The sequence below is a fragment of the Stegostoma tigrinum genome, chromosome 39, assembly GCF_030684315.1.
Source record: "Stegostoma tigrinum isolate sSteTig4 chromosome 39, sSteTig4.hap1, whole genome shotgun sequence".
Taxonomy (NCBI): domain Eukaryota; kingdom Metazoa; phylum Chordata; class Chondrichthyes; order Orectolobiformes; family Stegostomatidae; genus Stegostoma; species Stegostoma tigrinum.
The window spans coordinates 10,598,678-10,624,231 of NC_081392.1; the positions used below are offsets into that span (position 1 = coordinate 10,598,678).

Sequence of the window (25,554 nt, forward strand, 5' to 3'; positions counted from 1 at the left end):
GACTCACATGTAGGGCAGATTTCCTTCCCTAAAGGTGCATTAGTGAGCTAGATGGGTTTCACAACATTGACATGGTCACCACCAGACAGCTCTTCATTCAATGTTTTATTGAATTCAAATTTCACCATTTGCCATGACAGGATACAAATTCATGAGCACCAAGTATTAGCCTAGTCTTCTGGATTGCCATTCCAGTGACATCCCCACTACTACACCACCTCCTCTTGATAGCACAGACACAGAGTTTTATTGTCTCCCAGCTGGGGAATCTAGATCATGAGAAACACTGTCTCAGCACTGTGCTCGGGATTTCCATTGACCAGAAACTCAACTGGACTCACTACACAAATACCCTTGGCTACAACACAACAGCAGGTTAGAGGCTGAAAATACTGTGGTGAGTAACTCACCTCCTGATTCCCCAAAACCTGTCCACAATCTACAAGGCACAAGTCAGGAGTTTAATGCAATACTCCCCATTTGCTTGGATGGGGGCAGCTCCAACAAGCTTGATACCATCCAAGACAAAGCAGCCTGCTTGATTAGCACCACATCCACAAACATCCACTCCCTCCACGACCAATGTTCAGTTGCAGCAGTGTGTACCATCTACAAGATGCACTGCAGAAAATCACCAAAGATCCCTAAACAGCACACTCCAAAGCCATGACCAAATCGGTCAAGAAGGACAGCAGCAGCGGATATATGGGAACACCATCACCTGCGAGATCCCCTCCATACCACGTGCCATCCTGGGCTTAGGAATATTTTGGCATTCTTTTAGTGTAGCTGGGTCAAAATCCTGGACCTCTGTCCCTAAGGGCATTGTGGGTCAACCCACAGCAGGAGGGCTGCCGCAGTTCAGGAAGGCAGCTCACCCCCACCTTCTCAATGCGGCTCAGGTTAGTCAAGAAATGCTGACCGAGGCATCGACACCCACATCCCACACATGAAAAAGGATGAGAGGCTGTACATTTAAGATTGAGAGGAGGAGAAATTACTTCATGTAAGGAATTATCTAGCCCAGAGGTTGGTTTATTGCCCCTCATTGAATATACTTAAGGCTGATTTTGGTTGCTTGAGGCATCAAGGGATATGAGGAAAGGGAAGGAATGTAGGCTTGAAGGCCAAGATTGTATTGAATAGACAAATGTTCTGCAGCCAGTCTGGTTGTGAATGGTGTAGGGAATAGCTCATCTGCAACAAGAGTCTGGTGAAGTTGAGTCAGGGAGGAATTAGCCCTGGGCTCTCTTTTGACTACTAGCTTTATGCTATTTCTGGAACAGTTCAGTATCTTTCAGCATGGCGTTCTGACAATCCCTGGTGAGTTTCCAAGCCTTCATTAGGTTAACTGTTTGTCAGTCTTTCTGGGACAACGTCCTACTAGAATGGACAGTTTCTCTTGACCTTGACATCAGGAAAGAGAAACTATTTCTATCTCATAAGCCTGAGGGAGTGTTGGACTTGCAGAATCTGGCACTAATAAAAGTTAGTTTGCTGTGCTAGAGGTTTCAGTGATATTTATTCTGAAATGTACTGTCAGTTTCCTAGGATCGCACCACACATCTTTTCCTGGCAGGAGGCTACAACAGCAGATTAAAGATTTGTAATTCTGCAGTAATTCACCTCCTGACTCCCCAAAGCCTGTTCACCATCTAAAAAGCATAGGTCAGGAGTGCGTTGGAATGCCCTTCACCTATGTGAATGAGTGCAGCTTCAACAACACTTGATACCAACAGGGCAAAGCAGGCTACTTGATTAGCACCCCCATTCATCCCCTTAAAACAGTCGTTCCCTCCACTACCAAAGCTCAGTCGCAGCACTGTGAACCATCTGCAAGATGCATTGCAGCAATTCTCCAAGACTCCTTAGCACTTCCCAAACCCATAACCACTACCACTTAGAAGGACAAGGAGAGAAGAAACATAGGAACACCACCACCTCTAAGTTCCCTCCAAGTCACTCACCTTCCAGACTTCAAAATTTTATCGCCATTCTTTCACTGTCACTGGGTCAGAATCCTGGAACACCTTCCCTAACAGCACTGTGGGCATTCCTTCAACCAAGGACTGCAGTGGTTCAAGAAGGTGCCTCACCACTACTTACTCCAGGGCAACTAGGATGGGCAATAAGTGTTGGCCAATACAATGACACCAATGGTCCATGAATGAATAAAATAAAAATAATTATTCTCCATTTACTAGGAATCATGTGCTGCCATCGATTGTTCATTCTCAAGAATGGTTACACTGGAGAGTAATAGGTTGTAATGGAGACATAGCTATCCCAGCATTCATTTCAACAGGGAAAGTCCTCTATTAAAATGTTGAGGCTTTTTCTGCCATAGAAGGTGCTTTAATTGTTCGCTGACACGGTAAGAGAAAACTGCAGGTGGGATGTTAAAAACGCGCTGGTGAGATATAGAGGATTAGAGCGAGCAATGACTGTTTTCATACAGCAGAAAATCAAAACATCATGCCTTAGCATCACTGAGTGAATTGGAACTGAAATTGGAATTAGGTTTATTGTCACATGTACAGAAGTACAGGAGTGCAGCGGAGTTTACAATATCGGCCTTTATGGTGCCGTCTTAGGTACAATATACCAAAGAAAACAAATCTTAGATACAATTTGGAGACATAAAGAACGGAAAATGCCCCACTACCAACGCCATGAGGGTTACCATTGACCAGAAATTGAACAGGACCAACCATATGAATACTGTGGCTATTAATACTGCACCAAGTAATCACTATCCTGACTTTCTTCAATGTCACTGGGTCAAAGTCTGAAACACCTTTCCTTATGATGGGTGTACTTTTTCCAAATAGACTGTGGCAGTTCAAGAAGACAGCTCACTATTGCCTCCCCCAGGTGATATTAGAAACAGAAAGTAAATATTAGTGAAGCCAGCAAAGACTGCGTCCCATGAATGAATTAAAATGTAGACAAGGCAAGGGCAGGTTGGGAGTCCTATTTAGGAGGATGTCAAAAAAAGACTTCAAACCTAGTAATCTCTAGATTAATCCCTATTTACTCTATCCAGCTCGCTCATGATTTTGAAAATCTCTCTCAGATCCTCTGTTAGCCTCCTTCTCTCCAAGGAGAATAATCCGAACCTCTCCTCATAACTGACATTTCCACATCCCAATAACTTTTCTTGTAAATCTTATTTGCAGTTTCTCTAATGTGATCACATCCTCCCTATAGCGTGGCACGGAACTGCACACAGTACACCAGCCGAGGTCTAACTAGTGTCTTGAACAAATTCAGCATCACATCCCTGCTCTTGTACAGCAATGTAGTTGACTCTTAATTGTCCTCTCAAATGGCCTGGTAAGGCACTCAGTTCTAGGGCAATTATGGGTCAGCAACAAATTCTGATCTTGCTTACGCCTAGTAGAAAAATAATGAGAACAATATAAGTATGGGGGTTGGAGGCAAGTCTAAACTAAATTGGCAGAGTGGGAGTGTTGGTCATTGGCATTCAGGAGCAGAAATGAAGGTACATCAAGTGAGAGTTCGGAACAGGAGTATAAAAGCAAGTAGCCCTTTATTAGATAGGGGCAGACTAAGGAGTGTACAAAGACAGCTTTCAAATACTTACATTTAAATATGCAAAGGTTTTTTTGAATAAGGTTAGCAAGATACAGGCATAAATAGCTACACAGGAAAGGCAAAGTACTACAGAGGCTGGAGAGTGCTGGTGAAACTTAGCAGGTCTGGCAGCATCTAAGGAGAAAGAAACAGAGTTAATTGAATCAATACAGCTTCTTTGCAACTGAAGAGGGCCAGAAAAATTATGGGCTCTATCCACTTGGAAAGGTGGGGAGGAACAGATGAGAAAGATGCCCAGGGCAAAAGGTGAAGGGACTATTAATCATAGTATCCCTACAGTGTGGAGGAAGGCCATTCTGCCCACCGGGTCCAGACCAACCCTCTGAACAGGATCCCACCAAGATCCATCCTATCCCTATAACCTTGCATTTGCCATGGCCAAGCCACCTAACCTGAATACCCCTGGACAATATGGGGCAATTTAGCATGGCCAATCCGCCCTAACCCGCACATCTTTGTACTGTGGGAGGAAACCCACAGGGAGAATGTGCAAACTCCACGGAGATAGTTCCCAAAGGCCCCTAGCGTTGCAAGGCAACAGTGCTAACCACTGAGCCACCATACCATCCTAAATTGTTCTAGAGTTCTCCGTAACCAACATGAGACTGACTAGCCTGTAGTCACTGGGCTTATCTTTATCTGCAATTTTCCAGTGTTCTCAGCCTGAAAAAGGCAGAAAGTTGTGACTAGTTCATCTGCAATTTTCACTTTTACTTGCCACGTGGTAGTGAAGGCGGTGTATGGATGGAAGAGTAGATGTTAGTAGCAGCTCTCCTAAGAGTAAACTTTTGCAAATGGGGCACTGTTTAGTGAGAGGAGTGTAATCAAAATGGAGGGCATGGTTCATGGTCAGAAACTCTTGAGCTAAAAATTAAATAGTGACGGCTGTGAAGTGCCTAAATGGGAAATTAGCTGCAGTTCCTCCAGCATATGTTGGGGTTTGTTGGAATACTGCGTGGGTTCTAGGACAGAAAATGACATGGCAGCAATATGGAAAGTGTGGCCTAAATATGGCAAGGTCAGTGTGTTCAAAATACAAGAACATAAATCTTCAGAAAAGATAGAGGGAGAAGAGGGAGATGGGCTGGCAGTACTGATTAAGAAAGATTGTACTGTTTGAAGGAACTCTTTGAGGGGACAAAGAGACAATCCATTTAGAGGCATACAGTTGTACAACATGGAAATAGACTCTTTGGTTCAACTTGTCCATACCAACCAGATATCCTACATTAATCTAGTCTTGTTTGCCAGTGTTTGGCCCATATCCCTCTAAACCCTGAAATATTGGCCAAGTATTGGGGAGAACCTCCCTGCTCTTCTTTGGAATATGCCAGGGGATCATTCCCCTCCACCAAATCAGGCAGGGCTAGGTTTATCATCTCATGTCAGAAAACAACACCTCTGCCAGTGCAGCTCTGCCACAGTACTGCACTGGTCGTGTCATCTGAGTTTGCTGTTCTCAAGCCTTGCACTGGGTCTTCAGCCTAGAGACTAGAAGTACAGGCGGCTAGTGATTAGCACTGTTGCCTTGGATGGCTGTCTGTGCAGAGTTTGCATGTTGTCCCTGTGTCTGCATGGGTTTTCACCCACAGTCCAGAGATGTACAGGTTGGGATGGAATGGCCATATCTAAATTGCTCCAAAGTGTCCAGAGATGTGCAGGTTAGATGGGTTAGCCATGGGAAATGCAGGGTTATAGCGTTGGGTTGGTGTGGACTCAATGGCCTGCTTCTACACTGTAGGAATTGTGTGAGGGAGGAATTTCTTCTTTCAGAGAGTGGTGCATCTATGGAACTCTTTACCACAGAGGGGCTAACCTAGTTAAATATGTTCAAGGCTGAGATAGATTTTTAATTATAAAGGAATCAAAGATTCTGGAGAAAAATGGAGTTGGGGATTATTAGATCAGTCGTAATCTCATTGAATAGATGAATAAACTCAATGGGTTGAATATCTTACACTTGCTCCTGTGTCTTACGGTTTTATAGATGCTACTCTTTAGATATCCTGACAGCTGGTCCCATTGCTTCCCTCTGTTGAGTTCAGTCAATCCTCCAACATTTCCGATCATCCAGGTATCTCAAACTGTTGACTGGCCGGTGGTTTTCCTTCCCGAGGGCTCAGTGAGGAATTCAGGATCAGGACCTCCCTCTGACTTGCTAATTCTGAATGCCACCTGCTACCCCTAGAGGCAGCAACCTGCTACAAGCCAAGCTTCCCTGTCAGCTCAGAGATAAAGGCAGAAGTCACACAACACCAGGTTACAATCAAACAGGTTCATTTAAAATCACAAGCTTTCGGAGCCCTGTTCCGTTGTCAGGTGAAGTCCAACTAAACACCAGGTGGATAATAACCTGATGTCGTCTGACTTCTGACTTTGTCCACCCCAGTCCAACACCGGCACCTCCACATCACAGCTGAAAACTCTCAGGCTAGGGTCCAGTGTCACCCCACCCTTGGAGTTATAAACCCTGTCGTCATGGACACCTCACCATCTCACTGCCCTGGAAATTAACACCTTCAGTGACTCCAAACGTCTAGCAGTCTGAAGGTTGCAAGGATCCTGGGACTAGAATCATTCTCCATTGAATTTTACACACATCAAAGTGGGTTCACTTAGTTTCTGCGGGGAAATGGGACCCTTTTGCATCCTAAACACAAAGTGAAGAGTCAATGCTCTCCCCTGAGGCACACTGGATGTGGGAAGGAAAGGAGAGGAGGTCCCTCTGATTGCATTGCCTTCCATTTAGTGATAAAGTTCAGTGCAGGACAGCTCAGTGCTATTAACTGATTGCACCCTCTTACACAGCATCCTTCCAATGATGGGAATCCTTGCTCAGTTGAAAGAGGTGTTTTTTAAAGAATGTCGGGTTACTATGCAGGAGGGTAAGGGTCGGCCAGTTAGATTCAAAGCACTGAAACATGTGGGATGCCCATGAACCTCCTCAGCTGAACTCTCCATACGATCTTCAATTCCAACCTTCACTGCTAAGCACCAACCCAGCACCTCCACACCACCTCCCCACAACTGACCTCGCTACATGTGTATAAGCTCTGACTATAGCCAAAGAAAAAGACTTGCATTTACGTAGCACCAGTCCAGAAATGTGCAGGTTAGGTGGGTTAGCCAGAGGAAATGCAGGGTTACATGCTCGGGTAGCAGAGTGGGGTGCTCTTTGGAGGGTCCGTATGAACTCGATGGGCCGAATGGCCTGCTTCCATGCTGTAGGGATTCTATGGTTCTTTCACAACCACAGCAGACTCCAAAACAAGGTATAGTCAATGAATTAGCATTTGAAGTCTACTCACTGTTATAATATCAGAAATACAGCAGCAAATTTAAGCACAGCAAGCTCCCACAAATAGCAATGTGATAAAAAACCCAGATCAGCTGTTTTTTTCAGGGAAATTACTACAAGAGAAGTGTTGATCAGATCACTAGGGATAACCCCTCCGCTTGTCTATAAAATGATATCTGAGAACTGTTAGGTGCACAAGATAGGGGGCACAAGCGGATTTACTTTTTACACCTGATTGAAAAGTAGAGCACCTTCGACAGTACAGCATTCCCTCAGCAGTGCAGGTGAAACGCTGGCCTGCCAGTGGCCTGGAGCGGGGCTTACACCTACCTGTGACTTTAGACACTGGAGTGGAAGCTGAACTCACTGAGCAACATGGTGAAGGGGAGGCTCCAAGATGAACCTGTGAGTTAGGAGCAACAGTAGCCCACTGGACACCTCAAACTCACTCTGCCTTACACAACAAGATCATGTATGATCTGATTATTCCACATTGCCCCTCATAACCTTTCACTCCGTTGCTGGTCAGGAATGTGTCTATCTATTCTAAGACTCCGCTCCCACTAGCTGGATGGCACACCAGCTCAGTGATTAGCACTGCTGTCGCACAGCACTGGGGACCTGGGTTTGATTCCACCCTCCGGCAACCGCCTGTGTGGAGTTTATGCATTCTCTCCCTGTCTATGTGAGTTTCCTCTGAGAGCTCTGCTTTTCTTCCACAGTCTGAAGATGTGCAGGTCAGGTGGATTGGCTGTGCTAAATTGCCCCATAGTGTGCAGGCTAGGTGGATTAGCCATGGGAAATACAGGGATAGGGTAGAGGGGGTGAGTCTGAATAAGGTGCTCTTCGAAGGCTTGGTACAGGCTGAACGACCTGCTTTCACACTGTAGGACTGATACGTTTTGATGAAGAGAGTTCTAAAGACCCGTGACTCTCTGAGAAGAATTTCTCCTTCCCTCTGGATGAGACCTGATTTTTAAACAGCAACCCCACTTCTAGATCCTCCAAAAAGCAGAAAAAAACCTCCTTTCACATCCACCCTGGGGGTCTTACATGTTTCAATGAAATCACCTCCTACTCTTCTAACCTCCAGCAGATACAGACTTAGCCCGTTCAACTTTCCCTCAGAAGTCAACCTGCCTTTTCCAGGCTTTAGCCTAGTAAACCTTTATTGACTTGCTTCCAATGCATGGCATCCATTCCTGAATTAGGTGACCATCACTGTGCACAGTGTGACAGATGTGGCCTCACTCATGCCCACTATAACTGAATAGTAGCCTCCTTACTATTATTCAATTCCCCCACAACTCCCATGATAAACTACATTCTATGAGCATTTCTAATTACTTGCTGTACTTGCAGACAAGCCCTTTGTGATTCTTGCATCTGATAGGTCTTTACTGAGTTACAAGGAGAGGCTGTGACTTTTTTTACTTGAGTGTAGGAGGTTGACAGGTGACCTTACAGAGGTTTATAAAATCATGAGGGGCATAGATAAGGTGAATGGCAGGTATCTTTTCCCTAGGCTGTGATTTCTCAAAGCTAGGGGGCACATTTTTAAGGTGAGAAGAGAAAGATTTAAAAAAGATATGAAGCTACCTGGAAGAATCTTGACTATGAGGACCTAAAGTAATCCTTTTCAGACGTACAAGAACAAATTGAATATAACCTGCTCTCTGGCTGGTTCCAGGAGATGCTGCTCAAAGAAATTACCCAAAATCATTCTGTGAACTCCTCATTTAGGCTACTTTCCATCCATCTGATGTTTCCATGCGATATGTAGATTAAAATCCCACAGGATCATCACTGTACCCTTCTAAAAAAAACCCTCTTATTTCCTTCCTTTATACTCCAGAGCAGGGCAGTGGGATTAGTTTGAGAGATTGATACAGGACGATGGAGAGAACGTGGGGCAGTGAAATTAGTTTGGGATTGATACAGGGCTATTTGACAGCGCAGGGCAGTAGGATCATTTAAGAGACTGATAGAGGGCTGTGGGGTCAGATTAGTGAGTGGGATTAGTTTGTGGATTGATACAGGGCTATAGGGTCAGAGCATGGCAGTCAGATTAGATTGAGCATTGATACAGGGCTGTGGAGAGAGAGTAGGGCAATGGAATTAGTTTCGGAGATAACAAAGCGTGGAGCTGGATGAACGCAGCAGGCCAAGCAGCATCTTAGGAGCACAAAAACTAACATTTCAGGCCTAGACCCTTCAGGGATTGATACAGGGCTACGGGGTCAGAGCAGGACAGTCAGATTAGTTTGGAATTGATACAGAGTAATGGGGTAGGAGTGGAACAGTGTGATTAGTTTGAAAAGGGTGACATGGTGGCTCAGAGGTTAGCAGTTGGTATGGGCTGAATGGCCTGCTTCCACACTGTAGAGATTCAATTATTCTACCAGGTGTTTATTCATAGGGATTATTTTTTGTCTATTGGTAAAATTGGGTGTGATGCTGATTTTACTGAGGCCAAACTCTGCCTTGCTGATATGGGTTTAAAGGTAAATTTCCAAAGTATCAGGATGGTGTTTTGACTAACGGGAGCCCAGGTAGCGTGGTTGGGGCTGGGTTGTGGTTAGTGGCAGACAGAAAGAATGATCTCCCAACTTTGACAGCCTGAGGTTTTACAGGACATTAGTGAGGCCTCTTTTGGAGTAGTGTGTACAGTTCTGGTCATCTTGTTGAAGGAGGGATATTATTAAACTAGAGAGGGTTCAGAAGAGATTTACTTGGATGGTGCCAAGAATGAAGGGTGTGAGTTTGAGTTAGACTGGATAGGCTGGGACAGTTTTCACTGGAGTGTAGGAGGTTGATGGGTGGACCTTATAAAATCAGAATTAGAATGACAGGGGGCTTTTCCCAAGGGTGGGGGGAGTTCAAAACTGGGGGGGCATACTTTTAAGATGAGAGGGGAAAGATTTTAAAAGGATATGAGGGGCAACTTTTCTTCACATAGAGAATGGCTCGTGTGTGGAATGAAATGCCAGAGAAAGCAGTGGATGCAGGAACAGCTACAATATATAAAAGATATTTGGATAAGTTCATGAATAGGAAAGGTTTGGAGGAATATTGGCTGAGCACAGGCAGTTGGGACTAGTTTAATTTGGGAATATGTTCGGCATGGACTAGTTAGACAGAACGGTCTGTTTCCCTGCTGTATGACTGTATGATTAAATCCATTCCTGAGGATTCGTCGCATGTTATCCCCCTTCCAGGCTCCAGCCGTCGGTCAGCAATCACATCTCTCTTTCTGCCTTCCTACACCAATGAAAAAAGCAAAAAGACTCTTCAATTGTGAGTCAAAAACCTTTTCATTCCCCCAATTTTCAACGTTTTTACAGCTGATAAAGGCAGATGGTTAAAGATATTAAGAAACAAACACAATCATTTTAAAGCCACAGTGATTCTCTTGCACACAGCAATGAACTGGAGATTTTTTTTTGCTTTGTAATTGTTTCACAGGATGTGGATGTTGCCGGCTGGCCCAGTGTTTATGGCCCATTCCCTAATCATCCCTTGTGACCCTCTTGCAACGCTGCAGTTCATGTGCATGTAGGACGCAAATATTACCCTGAGAAGACAGACTCATAGAAAGTAGGAGGCCATTCGGCCCGTCAATCCTACTCCACCATTCAGTATAATCACGGCTGAGCCTCTACCTTAATGCTTTCTCTCCATAGCCCTCGGTGCCTCAGGGCAACTTTCCCCATGTCACTCCTTCCCCAAAGCAATGAGGATCCTGCCCTTGATGCGTTTAAAATCTAAAAAAAATCTGTGTCTTTCTTGAATATATTCAGTGATTTGGCCTCCATAGGTTTCTGTGGTAGAGAACTCCATGGGCTCACTACTCTCTGAGTGAAGAAAATGGCCTTAATCTCAGCCCTAAATGATCTATCCCATGTCCTAAGAATAGGTGTCCCCTGGTTCTAGACTCCCCAACCTGGGAAAATATCATCCCTGAATAAGGTGTTCTGACCTGAAATGTTGACTTTCCTGCTCCTCGGATGCTGTCTGACCCTGCTGTGTTTTTCCACATTTTTTTGACTCTAGCCTCCAGCATCTGCAGTCCTGTCTGTCTCCCACTCCATGTCCCTAGCCTGTCCAGCCCTGTTAGAATTTTATACATTTCAATCAGATCCCTCTCTCATTCCAGTCAAACAAGTCCGTCCTCACAGGATAGTGCTGCCATCTCTAATGTCTCAAGATCCAGGATTTTGACCAAGCGACAGTGAAGGAGCGATGATACATTTCCAAGTCAGGATGGTGTACTGCTCAGAGGCAGCTCCCATGCATTTGCTGCCCTTGTAGTAGAGGTTTGGAAGGTGATGTCAAATCAATTTCCTGGAGATGCAATTCCAATTTCTTGGAGATGGTCCAATCCTGGAGGGTTGGCAGTCCAAGGGTCAAGAGCTACTCTGAGGCCTCACAGACATGCCTGGAAATCTGCTGAGAGGAGAGAATGGAGTCACATGGGGAAGCTGCCCTGAAGGACTGCATGGTCACGCCAGGCAGTCTGCCAAGGGAAGGGAAGAAGTGGCATGGGAAAAGTACCCCAAGGATCCTCATTGCTGAGGGTGAAGGAGTCACGCGAGAAAGCTGCCCGAAGGTATCATTGCCTACACCTGGGCCTCTGCTAAGGGAAGGAGTTGCATGGGGAAGCTGCCTTGAGGGTCCTCCTATCCACACCTTAAAAGTCACCGGGGGGAAGGGAAGGCATTACATGAGAAAGCTGGCCTGAGGATCCTCATGAGCATACTTGGGCCTCAGTGCAGATCTTCTGAGGGGAAAGCAAGGGAAGAAGTGACATGGGAAAGCTACCTGCAGGCTTCATGGTCACACCTGGAGGTCAGCTGTGGGAAAGGATGTAGCCATATGGGAAGACTAGTCTGGGAGTCCTCCTGGGCCTCTACTGAGGTCAAGGAAGGAGTCACATATGTACATTGGCCCTTTATGGGAAGACATGGGCTTCATGGTTCCAGATCTGCTGAGAAAAACATAAGGGAAGAAAGTCACATGGGAAAGGTACCCTGCGGTTCCTCGCGGCCACACTGAGGTGTCACAGTAGAGGTCTGCTCAGGGGAAGGAGCCATATGAGGAAGCTGCCAAGAGGTCAGCTGAGGGAAGGGAGGGAGTCCTATGGGAAAGTTGGCTTGTGTCGATCATCACAAAGAGAAAGAGGGATGGTTTCACATGGGAAAGCTGGCCTGTGGATCTTCATGAAGGAAAAGAGGGAAGGAGTCCCACAGGAAAGCTGTCCGGTGGATCCTCACAAAAGAAAAGAGGGAAGGAGACCCATGAGAAAACTGGGGAAGAGAGAAGGAACCCCACAGGAAACTGGCCCATGGATGCTCACAAAGGGAAAGAGGGAAGAAGTTCCATGGGAAAGAGGGAAGTAGTCCCACGGGAAACTGGCCTGTGGATGCTCACAAAGGGAAAGAGGGAAGAAGTTCCATGGGAAAGAGGGAAGTAGTCCCATGGGAAACTGGCCCGTGGATGCTCACAAAGGGAAAGAGGGAAGAAGTTCCATGGGAAAGAGGGATGTAGTCCCATGGGAAACTGACCCGTTGATGCTCATGAAGGGGAAAAAAGGAAGAAGTCACATGGAAAAGCTGGGAAAGAGGGATGTAATCCCATGGGAAACTGACCCGTGGATGCTCATGAAGGGAAAGAGGGAAGGAGTCCCATGGGAAATTCTAACGGATCTCTGGCTGCTTTTCCCGTTCTGTCTTGCAGGCGAAGTTGATCGTGCCCAACAGCACGGCGGGGCTGATCATCGGGAAAGGTGGCGCGACCGTGAAAGCGGTGATGGAGCAGTCCGGGGCTTGGGTGCAGCTGTCGCAGAAGCCCGAGGGCATCAACCTGCAGGAGCGGGTGGTGACGGTGAGCGGCGAGGCCGAGCAGAACCGCAAGGCGGTGGAGCTGATCGTGCAGAAGATCCAGGAGGACCCGCAGAGCGGCAGCTGCCTCAACATCAGCTATGCCAACATCTCGGGCCCGGTGGCCAACTCCAACCCAACCGGCTCGCCTTACGCCAACTCGACGGAGGTGCTGCCGGCGGCAGCGGCGGCGGCAGCGGCGGCTTCGGCGGCAGGCCTGCTGGGCCACGCCAACCTGGCGGGGGTGGCGGGCTTTGCAGGCGGTGGCGGAGGAGGAGGAGGTGGCGCCGCCGGCCTGTCCGGCTTCACCGGCAACGACTTGCTGGCCATCAGCTCGGCCCTCAACACACTGGCGAGCTACGGCTACAACACCAACTCGCTGGGCCTGGGCCTCAACCCGGCCACCGCCACCGGGGTCTTGGCGGCAGTGGCAGCCAGTGCCAACCCTGCGGCCGCCGCCGCCGCCAACCTCCTGGCTTCGTACGCCAGCGAGGCCTCGGCTGCGGCGGCGGGTGGAGGAGGAGGTGGAGGAGGCGGCGGGGGAGGCGGCGGAGGGGGCGGAGGCAACAACCCTGGCAGCGCGGTGGGTACCTTCTCCCTGGGCTCCTTGGCGGCCGCCACCAACGGCTACTTCAGCGCGGCGTCTCCCCTGGCGGCCGGCTCCATCCTGGCGGCCGAGAAGCTGGGCGAGGCCTCGAAGGACGTGGTGGAGATCGCGGTGCCCGAGAACCTGGTCGGCGCCATTTTGGGCAAAGGCGGGAAGACGCTGGTCGAGTACCAGGAGTTGACTGGCGCCCGCATTCAGATCTCCAAAAAGGGCGAGTTTATCCCCGGCACCAGGAACCGCAAGGTGACCATCACCGGCACGGCGGCCGCGACCCAGGCCGCGCAGTATTTAATCAGCCAGAGGATCACCTACGAGCAAGGGGTCCGTGCCGCCAACCTCCAGAAAGTCGGTTAGACGACGACAACATCAACGACGACGACAACAACAACACCACCAACACCAAACCAAACGAGGTGCCGAAACAGAAAGACAGGTTTCCGTTTTTTTTCTAAAAAAAAGAACTGAAAGGGGCTTATATAGTACTTGATTCTAATTAAAACGTCTTGTATTAATATATTATATGACAACGTCAGAGATCTGTGTATATGTAAATAATGTTTACCACTCGTTTCCATGAAGACCACTTCTTGATCCTCAATCTCTTCTTCTTCTCCCCCCACCATTTTGTTTTCTTCCTCTTTTTCCCCATCCCACCAATCTCTCCCTATCTTTATGGCTCCCCCGCCCAGTCCCTGGTTGTGGTCCTGTTGGATTTGACCAAAATGTTGGCCTCAGATGGGTTGTCCGTCAGTTGCCCTCTGAGGCCAAAGTGGGATGGGATGCTGCGTGCGCCTGAAATGACCTCCATTCCTACACCCCCTCCCCATCCCTTCTTATTCCTGTCCCACTCTCCTGTCATCCCTGGCCCTCCCTAGTCTCTCCTCGATGCCCCCTCCGCTTGCCCCATTGCCCACACTATCATCCCCTTCTCACCTCACCTCCTCCATGTCCCAATTCAATTCTTATCCTCCTCCTCCTCCTCCTCTTTCTCCGTCCCCGACCGCCTTCATCTTTCTCCATCCTCACTTGCCCCCCCATTTCCTCCTCCCCATTTCCCCTCCTTTCACCGTCACTGTGCCTTCTCCCTCTCGCCCTCCTTTTCCCTTCACATCTCCTTTCCCAACCCCCACTCAACCCTTAAAACCCCTCCCTGCCTCCCTTTCCGCCAAGACTCAATCTTCACCCCTTCCCTCCCTTGCTGCTCCTTTACCCATCACTGACCCTCCCCCTTCTTGATCTCATTCAACTCCAATCCTCTTGCCCCTCACCACCTACAGCCCTCTGTTAACCCCTTCCTCCATCCCCACCCAACCTCAGCTCCATCACCATTTCTACCTTCCCCTTCCCCTTACTTCCCACTGCATCCCTTCTCCCTATTCCCTCCCCCATCTCCTTCCTAACATCCCCATCCTTTATCTCCTTTCCCCATCCACCTTCTCCCTCATCCTGCCATCCCTTCCTCTGCCTGCCAACTTCCCATCTACCCGTAGTGTAGACTGGGTGTATCCAGCTGGATGTACCCCTGGATGCTCTGACAAGGGTTCTGCCCTCTCTAGTGGCCAAGCACCACAACGTTCCTGCCGTTGATAGATTGGCACATCCATCATGGTGTCACTTTGCTTTTTGACTCCTGTTGGACAGGCGAACTAACCTTTCAACCCGTACCCCCTCAAACATCCTCAATTGCCCAATCCCCCCCATTCCTGATATTTTTATTATTCGGGAATTAAAGGGATCTACAAGAATGAGGGAAGCAAAACGCACAATGCCCCTGAGGAGTTGGTTATTCCTAGGTCTTGTTCCTGGCAAGGTTGTGGGGGAATTCCAGGGCAGCCCTGGAAATGTTGGCAATTCTGCTCTTCATCCCAATCTAATGGCAATGTGAAAACACCAGCAATACTTATCATATTCAAAGTTTCGAGTAAAACGCCACTCTTTTTAACCCCCCCTTGCTTCCTGGGTGTTGAAAGGAAAATAGCTTGGGAGTCTGGCTTAACCTTTCTGGGAGCGTTTCTGGCTACATCGGCCCAGTGGCAGAACCTCAATGAATTTTCACAGAAACTGAGAGTTGAAAACTATCAGCAAAATTGACCAGGTTGGAGTAGTTTCCTCTAGAAAGGAGATGGTTGACATGTGACCAGATTGCAGCCTTTAAAATTTTGGAAGAATTGAGTGGACCGTGTGTTAGCATCCCAAAACTAGCACCCAGCTTCATCCTGGCTCTTTGAAAGAGCTATCCAGTTTAGATCCTCACTTTTGCTGGTAACTTTGCAAACTAGAGAGGCCTCACTGTAAGATAGCAGCTGGTATATTCCAGTGATAATTCAGGGAGAACTGCTTTGGCCAGAATGTGGGACTGGCTGCCACAGGGAGCAGTAATATAGACTCGGTATATTTAAGGGAAAGATAGATAAACACATGAGGATGAAGAAAACTGGAGCAGAAACTAAAGTTGCTGGAAAAATTCAGCAGGTCTGGCAGCATCAGTGGAGAGAGAAATCAGAGTTAACATCTTGGGTCCAGCAGCCCTTCCTCAGAACTGAGAAGCAAGGAGGTTATGTCACTATGTTGAGATGGGAAGTGGGTTGTATGAGGTTGGTTTTGTGATCTGGTCTGTCCTCCCACTCAGGCCTTTGCGAACGGCGGTGGCATTTGGTCAAATGCTCCATAAAAACGATGGGTGCAAAATATTAGACAACAGCGAGAACATTCCCTCTGCAAAGGGTAAACAGACTCTTGTAGGAAAAGATGTGATGTACACTGGGCCTGTCAGTTCTGTTGGATAAGTTATGACTGACTCAGTTTCCTCTTGGTTTGTATCAGTTTTCATCACCATTTATCCAATTGTCTTTTGAACCGATTCCCACGTCAGTGCCCTCATGGTCGACAGAAACAAGTCAAGACTAGCATTTCCAGCATCAAGCAAGCCACACTGACCAGGAATAAGTTCACAATTGCAGTGCGTTGCACCCCCACTATCAGACCCTCAGTTAATAATCACTCTTTCTGTTTCACCGACCCTCAGTAAAGCACTCTGTTATAATACTCCCTCTGACACAGTGACCCTTTTTGTGAAACTTTCAGTTATAATCATAAAATCCCTGCAGTGTGGAAGCAGGCCATTTGGTCCATCAAGTGCACACCATGGCAGAGTGGCTAGCATTGCTGCCTCACAGCAGTACCAGGGACCTGAGTTCAAATGGCTGTCTATGTGGAGTTTGCATGCTGTCCCTGTGTCTGCGAGGGTTTCCTCCAGGTGCTCTGGTTTCTTCCCATGGTTCAAAGATGTGCAGGTTAGATTGATTAGCCTTGGGAAATGCAGGCTTATGGATGGGATGCTCTTTGGACGGTCAATGTGGACTTGATGGGCCAATTGGCCTGCTTCTACACTGTAGGAATCCTATGAACTCTCCAAAGGATGAGCCTCTACTGCATTTCCTCTGGCTAATCCAGCTAGCATGAACACTATGGGTAATTTTAGCATGGCTAATCCTCCTAACTTTTGGACTGTGGGAGGAAATCAGAGCACCCGGAGGAAACCCATGTAGACAGGGGGAGAAGGTGCAAACTCCACACAGACACTCACCTGGAGGTGGGATCGAACCTGGGTCCCTGGCATCGTGAGGCAGCAGTGCTAGCCACCCCACACCTCCTGTTACATTTACCTCAGTTTGTCTCTCCGTTATAACACGTTTTCTGTTACACTGACCCTCCATATACAGCTCTATTATAATTACTCCATTGCCTTACCCGGTCATGTGCTATGTCAACAGTTTGATTTTATCTGCACTTCAGTCAGCCTGACAGCCATCAATGCAAGGGAAATGTATCCCAGTTGTTAGACTGAATTTCCCCTGTGTGATTATGTCTGTATTCTTTTATTGCCACACTCCTTGGGGTATAGAGACATTCTTTAACCTTGTAGTGCCCAAATAACATCTGCTTCTCGCCACACAGGCAGTCCTGATCCACCTGACCTTTAGATCAAGCAGCCCACAGGTAGGACATGGATTTGTACCTGATGCATTTTCACAGCATTGGAAAGAACTAGCGTCTGTGATTCCGTACGGTGACTAATCGAGCTATAGTTATCCAAGGTTGAGGGTCCATTAGTCGACAGTCAGTTATGGTCCTGGATTCTGAAGGGGTTTGACAGGATGGACACTGAAGAGTGTGTTTCTTCATTGTTGGGGAATCTAGAACATGGAGGTCCAATCCCAGGGCAGGGGGGACTGAGTTGAGGAGAAATGTCTTCACTCAGTCTTCTAAGTCTTTGGAATTCTCCACCTGGATGTTTGGGGAGGTTCTGTCATTAAACATATTTAGAACTGGGGTAGACAGATTTTTGGAAATCAAGGGAATGGGGAGTGGATGGGAAAATGGATTTTAAGCCCCCATTCAGGCGTTATCGTATTGAATGGCAGAGTAGACTTGATGGTCTCCTTGTGTTTTTCTACCTGAGGTCTCCACATAAGTGTGTGGTGTTTATGGATCCCTAGGTTTGCAGGTTGATGTTCCTCCATGAACAGTTCACTTCCCAGCTTCAAGGAAAAGACTCCTTCCCACCTCACCATCCCTGGATTTCTTCCCACATAATTTCAATTTGCTGTTTGAGTCACTCACTTGCGTCCATCTATGTATCCCGGGGACTGAGTCATGAGAGTTACAGGTGTCTGATGGGTGGACGGGGTTGCTATTTGTGATTAGGCTGCCTCCACCTTTCTCTTTGTCACTGGGTTTCAGTCTGATGTGACCTCCTCTGCCCTCATTTACTAATACAGTACCTTCAGCACTGCTCCACTTTGCCACAAACTGTGACCTATATCCTGCCCAAAGACTGAGGTTACCCTGACTGGCATAGTTATTTATAGAACTACAAACCAGAACATCTTGAGTGTATTTCTCTATTCCTTGTGAGCACATCGTATGAATGCCTGTAGGGAGGGTGGGGCAAAGGCTTGGGATCTGATGAGGTACTGCAGCATTGAAAGGGGAGAGAGAGTGAGAGAGACAGAGAGAGAGAGTGCTGCAGCTGGGAATTGTTACCGTGATAACTCCCAGAGTCATGGATCCAGAGAATTAGATTAGATTAGATTCCCTACAGTGTGGAGACAGGCCTTTCGGCCCAACAAGCCCACACTGCCCCTTGAAGCATCCCACACATCCCTGAACACTACGGGCAATTTAGCATGGTCAATCCATTAAACCTGCACACCTTTGGACTGTGGGAGGAAACCGGAGCACCCGGAGGAAAACCACGCAGACGCAGGGAGAATGTGCAAACTCCACACAGATAACTTGTTTTGACTTTACCCTCTTCTAGACCATATCCTCCCCTACCTTTTCCTCAGTCTGACCTCCTGCATCCTCCTCCCATGGTGATTTGGATGCTTCCAAGCTAACGTTCAGGCTGCCAATTGGGACTCCCATGTTAGCAGTTTGCTGTGGGCATTCCCAACTCTACTACCCATTCGCATTGTGTGTGCCCCTTTCATTCAGGTGCCATCGCAGTTGATATTCCACCAGGTCTTTGGCTGAGGCATTCCATTGAATGTGAACTTTTTGCCTCTAATAACCACCCCCACCCTCAGCCCATCTGCCAAACCCTGGCTCACTCCTCCCTCCCCACCTCCACTTCCATTGAACAAACTGAAACAAAGAGCTGCAGTATTAAACCTAAAGAGAAGCATTGAGCAACAAGGGCTTTGTAACCTGGTGCCTATGTGATCTTGAATCCTCAAAGGGTCAAAGGGCTCCACTCTGAGAGTCTTCTAGCCACTGAGTAAAGGAGACCTGTGATACCTTCTCTTGGACCAGGAGTTGCCCATTGAGTGCCCAACTCTCTTCTACCGTTCAGTTAGATCATGGCTAATCTGTGTCTCAATTCCTTGATTCCATGGTCCGGCCTGGTCAAAATGTAGTGAACTCAGTTTTGAAATTGTGCCAAATTTGCAAATGTGTGCCAAATTGCCATACCTCAAGAGACTGTCTCCTTTATGACCCCTATGGCCATCCTGTTAGGATCTGTACAACCAGTGAAAACTGCCCTTGGTCAGAAAGATGCAAGCTGTGATCTCAAGGGAGATCGCAAACCTCTCATTCAACACTTTCTTTCAGTGCTGGTCCAGTCATGCGTAATGTTTAACTCCTGCAGTGATGATACCTCTTCATCCCTCTATCCATGATTCCCAAAAAACATAGGAGCAAAAATTAGGCCATTCGGCCCATTGAATCTGCTCCATCATTCAATCATGGCTGAAAGTTCCTCAACCCCGTTCTCCTGTTTTCTCCCCATAACCCTTCATCCCCTTGATAATCAAGAACCTATCTATCTCAGTACTAAATGTACTCAATGGCCTGGCCTCCACGGCTTTCTGTGGCAGTGAATTCAGTAGATTCACCACTCTCTGGCTGAAGAAGTTTCTCCTTATCTCCATCCTAAAAGGTCTCCCTTTTACTCTAAGGCTGTGCCCTCGGGTCCTAGCTTCTCCCACCAATGGAAGCGTCTTCCCAACTTCCACTTTGTCAAGGCCATTCAGTATTCTGAAAGTTTCAATTAGATCTCTTCGCCCCCCCCCCCCACCATCCATCTAAACTCCAATGAATTTAGTCCCAGAGCCCTCAAATGGTCCTAATATGTTAAGCTTTCCATTCCTGAGACCATTCTTGTGAACCTCCTCTGGACCTGCTCCAGGGCCATTACATCCTTCCTGAGATATGGGCCCCAAAACTGCACACAATACTCCAAATGTGTCCTGACCAGAGCCTTTTATAGCCTCAGTAGTACTCCCCTCTGGACTGAAGAAAGCTTTTGAGGAAGAACCCCTCAAAGTTGACACTTGTCCATGTTGAGCAGTCACACTAAGGGCATTGAGCCCTTGAACATTGTGAGAAAAGATTGAATATCCAGAGCAGAGGATGAGGTGGATGGGAGCTGGAAGTAAGTGTGGGCCACCTCCTTGCTTGCAAAGTGGGATAATTGCCCAGTGTTGTCGTGGATAGAAAGGCTTGTTCCATGGCCTCTTATTCCTGGTGTTAACCATGTTTTCCTCGGAGTGCAGCCATTTTGAATTATTGGTGCTGACTCCCAGAATTAATTGCCAAGTCTGTGAGTGGCTTTTCCAAGAAGAATGAGGAATTTCCACTGTTTCATCTGGGAAATGGAAGCTTGTAAACATTTCCAGAAGCCTCAGGGATATGGCAGAGACAGCATTGCCTGAGAGAGGCGAGATGGAAAAAGAGAATTCCCACAAAAAATAGTGCCAAAGATGCTCCTCCTCTGCAATTTTTCAGACACCTCAGAGTTCTGGTTGTTCTGAATTCCAATTGACAAGGGTCACAGGGCTGAGTTGATTCATTATATCTCTTGGCCCCTTTCTGCCAAGGTTGCCAGCTGTGGTTAGATATATACCTGGAGGTTTGACCTAGCCTCACGTCAACAGAAAAATAAGTTAGGTTGACTACTAATATCTTTGTAAGATGTAAACAAAGTTTTTAAAGGAGAGTTCTCATAAACACATGATGGGATTATCATCCCTCATTCGGCCAGTATTTTTTTTCTGTGGAGATTACCTTTTACTGTCAGAAATGCCAGGACTACTCTGGAAGGTTGACAACCCTACTTTTTTCTGCCAGGATTTTCTCCCAAATTTCTATGCATCGCAGACATTCCCCTTAACTGCGAGTCACATAGCTCTTTTGGCCAATTGACCACATAGTTCCCATTTGGGTGTGATTTGAATATTATCTGGCTGTGCCAGGCCTGAGGCCCACATTAGACCAACATCTTGTTGGCATGAGACAGCTAGCTTCATTCAAGCCTGTGTTGGTTGGTGTTAGCTAAAGCCATGTCAACTGCTGGGTCGAAGAAGATCATTTGTATGCTTGGCGCAGATTCACTGAGATTGGCTCTGAGGTGGGCTTCAGTACACAGGCAGAGGAAGAGCCTGAATTTAGACCTTACTAAAGACCTGATCTTGGCCTTGTGCTCCCAAAAGGTGGCCGTAGCCTCTTTGAATTTTGCTCTTCTTTTAAGAGATTAAAAGTGATGAAACGATTACATTTAAAACTGAGGGCTTTTGGTGGCAAATAAATCTTCAGAACTGCTTGGCAAACACTAAACCTGCAAATTGTATATGTGGTTTTCTAGCCACTTGCCTTCTCCTAGGTGTGTGTGTGTGTGTGTGTGTGTGTGTGTGTGTGTGTCTGCGTGTGTGTGTGTGTGAGAGAGAGAGAGAGAGATATCCTAGGGCCTCTAGACAGTATTGTGTGACTGGGCCTAGCCAGAAGAACCATGTTGATGCCCTGCCCCAGTGTGCTACCCTAGTTGAGCTAGTAAATGATGTTACTTCTATTGTATAACACCCCTGGAGTTGGGTAGTGCCAACATACTTATTAGTGTTGACTACAGCCTTGGAAACAAACATAGAAGGCGCAGAGATGATTGACCATCTGTTCTGACAGCATTCCCCAAATGAGCCAGTAGGAGCTGAGATAGGATTTGCGTTGGCCTAGAAAGAAAACCATCCCATGACGCAGTAAACCTTTGAGCCCTGACATTCCTCTCCAGCCAGCCTGGATCTAACAGGACAACAGGCTGTAATCAGGTGTCCCAGGACAAGGGCAAGCAATAAATTGGCCACTCTCTATGTGCCACCTAATGCCATCGAGAATCCGTGGGTTGGTCAGCGGGAGGAGTGACGGTGTCCACTTGTGCTTTCAGAGTAAATCCACTGCCACCAGTCATAGAATCCCTACAGAGTGGAAGCAGGCCATTCAGCCCATCAAATCCACACTGACCCTCCAACGTGCATCTCAGCCAGACCCACCCTTCTCCCTGTAATCCTGCATTTCCCATGGTTAATGCAGCTAGCCTGCACGTCCCTGGATTTATCTATCAGCAGAAAATACTAAATGCCACCCTCTGCACACTACCCCTCAATATCATGCCAACCCAGAGGCAGAGCAGTGTGACTCCAGACAGGAGTCTCTCTTCCATTGTGGGTGGGTTAACTTGGCAGCTCTTTTAGTCTTGACACCTTCGTAAAGAAGGGCCCACTGGTGGTTAAGCATTGCCTTGGGGGCTGATGGAGAGAGTAACAAGCCAAGGACAGTGAACAATTATTTACATAGCCAGCAGATCTCTTGTGACGTTGTCCGCAGCGAGCGGGCACATACCCTGTCTGACAGCGACAGGGGGCGTTACCAACTAAGTGTTACAGTGAGCCAGTGCAACACTTCATGGAAGTGCACACTGTGTGCAAGGCTTTTAATATATTATATCAATATCTAGGCAATATGAAGGCATGTGGCCACTGTCTGTTTTATAAAGAGAGAGTCTACCCTGTGGTAATGTGATGTCAGTCAGTTTTCCAAGTCCATTCGGCAAAAGTTACTGTCAGTGCTGCTATATGCTTGTCATTTCTCTAGTGGGTCAGTGAGGCGTCCCTCACTGAACTTTCCTCACTAACCCAGAGTCTAGCAAATACATATCCCTCCATCACACACTCCCAATCATATGTACTCTCTCAATCCTTTCATGGTCACGCACTGGTGTAGTGGTAATGTCACTGGGCTAGTAATCCAGAAGACCATGCCAGTGCACCGAGGAGATGGTTCCACCATGACAGATGGTTTACTTAGAATTCAATAAAAAAGAAAAAGGAAAGGCTAGCCTACTGGTGATCAGATTGTCATTTTAAAAAAAAACTACCCAGCTAATTCATGAACGTCCTTCAGGGAAGGAAATTCACCATCATAGCATACGTGTGACTCCAAGCCCATAGTAATGTGGTTGGCACTTTGGGCAATAAGTGCTATTCATGCCAGTGAAGCCCAGAACCCACAAGAGAATTAAAAAAAATACCCCCACCATCTCCACCTCTGGAATTGGGTAGACATGACCTTGTCCTGAGCATGCTCCGTGCTACATCACCAAGGGCAAATCCCCGGGCTGACTGATTCAATCGTGTATGGTGGCACTGAGTTGCACGACATTCCCCTTTGCAGCATTTACTGGTTGGCCAGAGCCTGCAAGATTGATGTCCATCTTGGGTAGATGTGGTTTGGCATTTACCATTCACTGAGCTTGGGGTGGTAAGGTTACCGACCCTTGGCACCCAAAGTCCTGGTTAGTTTGAGGCCGTCGCTAGGTCTGCTGTACAAAGAGGGACAAGAGTATGGTTCATTCATTACCTTTGGAAGGGCTACCTGCTGTATCCCACTAATGCCTGGAGTTGGGAATTTGGCCGTGTGCTTTCATAATCTCAGTCAGTGGCTACATTGTTATCCAATAATGCTGAGCTGCACTATGTGTTCTTTGCCAACTGTGACCCTTATGTCCTTCAGCCAGGACAAGGGTTGAGGGCTTGAGTCACCAATGCATTCTGCATCCCTACCCCCCAAAATGCTAGTGCCATCCTCTGAATGGATGGAATTCCAACATGCCATCTGGCAGCAGGACCCCCCCCCCCCCCACCCAAACCTCAAGCAAACCTCTCTTGAGTTGGCAGAAGTAACTGAGGCTCTTGTAGGAACAAGAGGAGGCCATTCGGCCGCTTGAACCTGATATGCTGTTCAATTAGATCTTAACTGATCTGTCCCTATATTCCCTTGGTCCCAACCCTTAATGTCCAGGTGCAAAAAAAAATCTATGATACTCCATTTTGACATTTTCCCCCAACCCCTCCCCAGCCTCAACAGCATTTTGGGTGTGAAAATCCAGATTTTCACCATCCCAAGGATGGCAAGGTACTTCCTCACTTCACCCCAAATGACCTTTTATTTTAACATTAAAGGCATGTAATGAGTTGACAAAGAACCACTGCTGTATTAAACTCATTAACAGATCATTCCTTGACCTAACCAATGGACATTCACTGGGAATTTTAAATCTTTTCTGAAAGAAAAAGTCAAGGAAAAGCCCGTGGGCCTATTTGAAATCTCATACATGACAGTCTTTGACTCAATAGGATAGCTGTTTGCCTTTTGCCTTGCTCATGGTGGTCTGCAATCCAGGCCCAAGAGCCCACCCTGACTTTTAATAGGGTGGGCTGTTTGCTCTCGCCATCGTGTTGCAGTTCTCCACCCTACCACCAATTGTCAATCCAGTAGTCAGAGCCCAGACTGTGCTTTAGCATAGCTTGTGGCCTAAGCCCATCCTGACTAAGTCTGAGGTTGGGAAATGACCACCATTGGATCAGTAGTTACTCCATTTGGGCAAGTTCTCTTGTGATTGTCCACCTAGTGTTGCTCAGGATGTCATCTTCTGATTAAGGTGAGCTCCCTCCCAGGCACACATACAATGTACAAACTCCTAGCATAATTAGTTCCTGGTCCTGGTTCAGAGCCTGAGTGTGGTCCCGGTTTGGTTTTTGTTCTGGGCCTAGTTCTGAATCTAAGTGTGTCATGTTGAATGGCCACATTGAGGATACAACAGGGAGGAGCGCTCACTATAATGCAGCCTGTTCAATATTTCTATCCTTTAAGGGCAGCCTCCCTACAAGGCAACTCACCTCCCAGCCCGAATTTCCTGTGTGCCTCTTCAATTCAACCCATCAGCCCAAGACTCGGAGATCCCTTCACCATGAGCTGAATTCCTTTCTGTTTGAGCTTTCTATCGAGTTGAAAATTGACAATTGTTGGAGTGATAGGCTAATGCTATGCAGTGTTTGAGACAAACATTATCTTTACACCAACTAAATTTGTCCTTTCCACCTGGATAATTTCACATTTTTTTAACATCAGTGCTGGCCTATTTTCCCTTCTTCTGACTAACCACTCCCATCCACCAGATATTTAAGCAACAGCTTGCCCTCTAACTAGTGTCCCTACAATGGTGTATCTCCTGCCACTGCTCTTGAACCTCACTTGCATTTGCTGCTCTGGTTACTGCCTTATTTGGTGCTCTGGTGATGCCACACTTGAGGAATAGTTAACACCAATAGAATGGAGCAGTGACCCAGAGAGAGGCAGTGTGGTGTGGGAAGCAGAGCAGGTAAAAGTTGGAATTGGGCCAATGCAAATATCGTGATCCCAGGATTTCAAAGACAGTAAATTAGTTTAAAACTATAAATCATTTAAATTGCTCCAATTCTTTGACACAAGGTGTAATCCAGATGTCTCTAACAGTGAGATTGCAGGCACAGTGGCTG

The 25,554-nt window shown here is 47.2% G+C and overlaps 1 protein-coding gene across 2 annotated transcripts in view; it reads left to right on the top strand.

The window, feature by feature from the left end:
* The window catches only part of LOC125447820 (RNA-binding protein Nova-1-like), a 194,869-nt gene extending 171,011 nt beyond the window's left edge, over positions 1–23,858 (top strand). For both annotated transcript variants that reach the window (XM_048522572.2, XM_048522574.2), the window contains exon 4: positions 12,653–23,858. In XM_048522572.2, coding sequence (XP_048378529.1) covers positions 12,653–13,756 — 1,104 coding nt within the window. In that variant the 3' untranslated portion in view covers positions 13,757–23,858. The remainder of the gene's footprint in view (positions 1–12,652) is intronic.
* Positions 23,859–25,554: the final 1,696 nt, after the last annotated feature.